This window comes from Nansenia antarctica (assembly GCF_963989245.1).
Source record: "Nansenia antarctica genome assembly, chromosome: 6".
In the NCBI taxonomy this organism is placed as follows: domain Eukaryota; kingdom Metazoa; phylum Chordata; class Actinopteri; order Argentiniformes; family Microstomatidae; genus Nansenia; species Nansenia antarctica.
In genome coordinates, this window is record NC_137676.1 from 2,961,812 (window position 1) to 2,964,311 (window position 2,500).

A 2,500-nucleotide genomic window follows, 5' to 3' on the forward strand; every position below is an offset into this window, starting at 1 on the left:
TACCTTATAACCCAGAGCACACACAAAGACTACACTACCCAGAGCCCTCTCTCCCCTTTGCCCGTGGCCTATCAGCCCCCAGAAAGCAGTGCGGTGATGCGGTGTTGGGATGTGAGGTTACCTTGGGTACATGACACTCTGACCCAACCAGGTCTCTCTCTCAAGTCTCTGTGATGAGTTTGATATGTTTGATAGTTGATGTAGATGTACTGTTATGTTCCTGTTTGTAGAGATGGTAAGTTGAGTGCATAATAACAATAATAATAATAATAATAATAATAATAATAATAATTCAAAAAGGCCTTTGACTGTTGAACCTGTGTTCATTCTTGTGATTTATTTTGTGTTTTTTACTATGTTTTTAACTTATTATGTTTTTAGGTTGTTTTTGTTTTTAACTTATTATGTTTTTAGGTTGTTTTTGTTTTTAACTTATTATGTTTTTAGGCTGTTTTTTTTACTCTGTAGCACTCTGAGATTATTTTGAATGAAAAGTGCAAATAAAATGCATTATTATTATTATTGTTTATTTTATTATTATTATTATAATTAATTATGATTAATTATTATTATTATTATTAATGTCAAACTCTAAGAACAATTTTTTAAAAAAAACTGGTAGATCCAGAGAACACAATATACTGGACTACAGACCTACTGTCCCCACACTGGATGTTGGGGGGGATGCCTGCCTGCTGCATCTTCTACATATGTCTCCCCCTCACGTCCCCGTCCCCCTCTCACGCCCCTCCTCCCCAGGCTCAGAGCTCATGCCCAAGGCTCTGTCCACGCGCATCGTGGGGGGCATCTGGTGGTTCTTCACCCTGATCATCATCTCCTCCTACACCGCCAACCTGGCCGCCTTCCTCACCGTGGAGAGGATGGAGTCACCCATCGACTCGGCGAGACCTGGCCAAGCAGACCAAGATCCTGTACGGCGTGGTGGAGGACGGCTCCACCATGACCTTCTTCAAGGTAGCTCCTCCCTCCTCCTTCTCCTCCTCCCCCCCTCCCCTCCTCCTCCTTCTCCTCCTCCTCCCCCTCCTCCTCCTCCTCCTCCTCCCCCTCCTCCTCCTCCCCCCTCCTCCTCCTCCTCCTCCCCCGGAGCGCCCCGATGCCTCCTCCCCCCTCCTCCTCCTCCTCCTCCTACTCCTTCTCCTACCTTCTTCAAGGTAGCTCCTCCCCCTCCTCTTCCTCCTCCTCCTCCTCCCCCGGAGCGCCCCGACGCCTCCTCCTCCTCCTCCTCCTCTTCCTTCTCCTCCTCCTCCTTCCCCCCGGAGCGCCCCGCCGCCTCCTCCTCCTCCTCCTCCTCCTCGTCCTTCTCCTCCTCCTCCTCCCCCGGAGCGCCCCGACGCCTCCTCCTCCTCCTCCTCCTCTTCCCTTCTCCTCCTCCTCCTCCCCCGGAGCGCCCCGCCGCCTCCTCCTCCTCCTCCCTTCCTCTCCTCCTCCTCCCTCTCCTCCTCCTCCCTCCTCCTCCTCCTCCTCCTCCTCCCCCTCCTTCTCCTCCTCCTCCTGCTCCCCTCCTCCCCTCCTCCTCCTCCTCCTTCCTCCTCCTCCTCCTCTCCTAACCCTAACCCTTTTTCTAAAGAGGTACAACATTTTATCAGGGAATAATATTATTCTGTAATTTGCTTGCGTAGTGTCCTTGCAAAGTCATATATAGGGGTAGGGGGGTGGTGGTGGTCTAGTGGTGGATAGTGAGTTGGACTGGTGATCGGAAGGTTGTGGTCCTTGAGTAAGGCACTTAGCCCTCAGTTACCCCAGGGGGGAATGTCCCTGTAAGTCACTTTTGGATTAAAAAGCGTCTGCTAAACAAATAAATAATAATAATATATATAATACAATATTTAGCAAACAGCCAATTCTCTATATCACCCAAAGAGCCTCTCTGAGCAAAGACCCCCCTATGAAATCCTTAAACCAACCAAGATCATTTGGAATTCAAACAGTACATCTGGTTACCCTTGGTTAGTGGTGGTCTGGATTGTGAGTTTTACTGGTAATTGGAAGGTTGTGAGTTCAAATCCCACCTGAAACACCACCACTAGTGTGCCCTTGAGTAAGGCACTTAGCCCTCAGTTACTCCAGGGGGAATGTCCCTGTAATTCGTAATTGTACGTTGCTTTGGATTAAAAGCGTCTGCTAAATGGAAAATTCATCTCTCTTATTCCTCTGCCTATAATTTCCTGTTTCCTGTTTCTCCATCCCTTGGTTCCACCTGCAGAAGACCAAGATCTCCACGTACGACAAGATGTGGGAGTTCATGAACAGCAGGAGACACTCTGTGATGGTGAAGAACATCGACGACGGCATCCACCGCGTCCTCACCTCCGACTACGCCTTCCTCATGGAGTCCACTACCATCGAGTTCGTCACCCAGCGCAACTGCAACCTCACGCAGATCGGCGGCCTCATCGACTCCAAGGCCTACGGCGTGGGGACACCCATGGGTAAATAATAATAATAATAATAATAATAATAATGCATTTTATTTGTATTG

The 2,500-nt window shown here is 48.9% G+C and overlaps 1 protein-coding gene across 1 annotated transcript in view; it reads left to right on the plus strand.

Annotated features, from left to right (window-relative positions):
- The window catches only part of LOC308160080 (glutamate receptor ionotropic, kainate 2-like), a gene marked incomplete at both ends in the record, with an annotated part of 74,036 nt that overhangs the window by 59,070 nt on the left and 12,466 nt on the right, over positions 1–2,500 (plus strand). Inside the window, 3 exon segments of the mRNA XM_080533945.1 lie at positions 760–904; positions 906–975; positions 2,225–2,450. Coding sequence (XP_080390071.1) covers positions 760–904; positions 906–975; positions 2,225–2,450 — 441 coding nt within the window.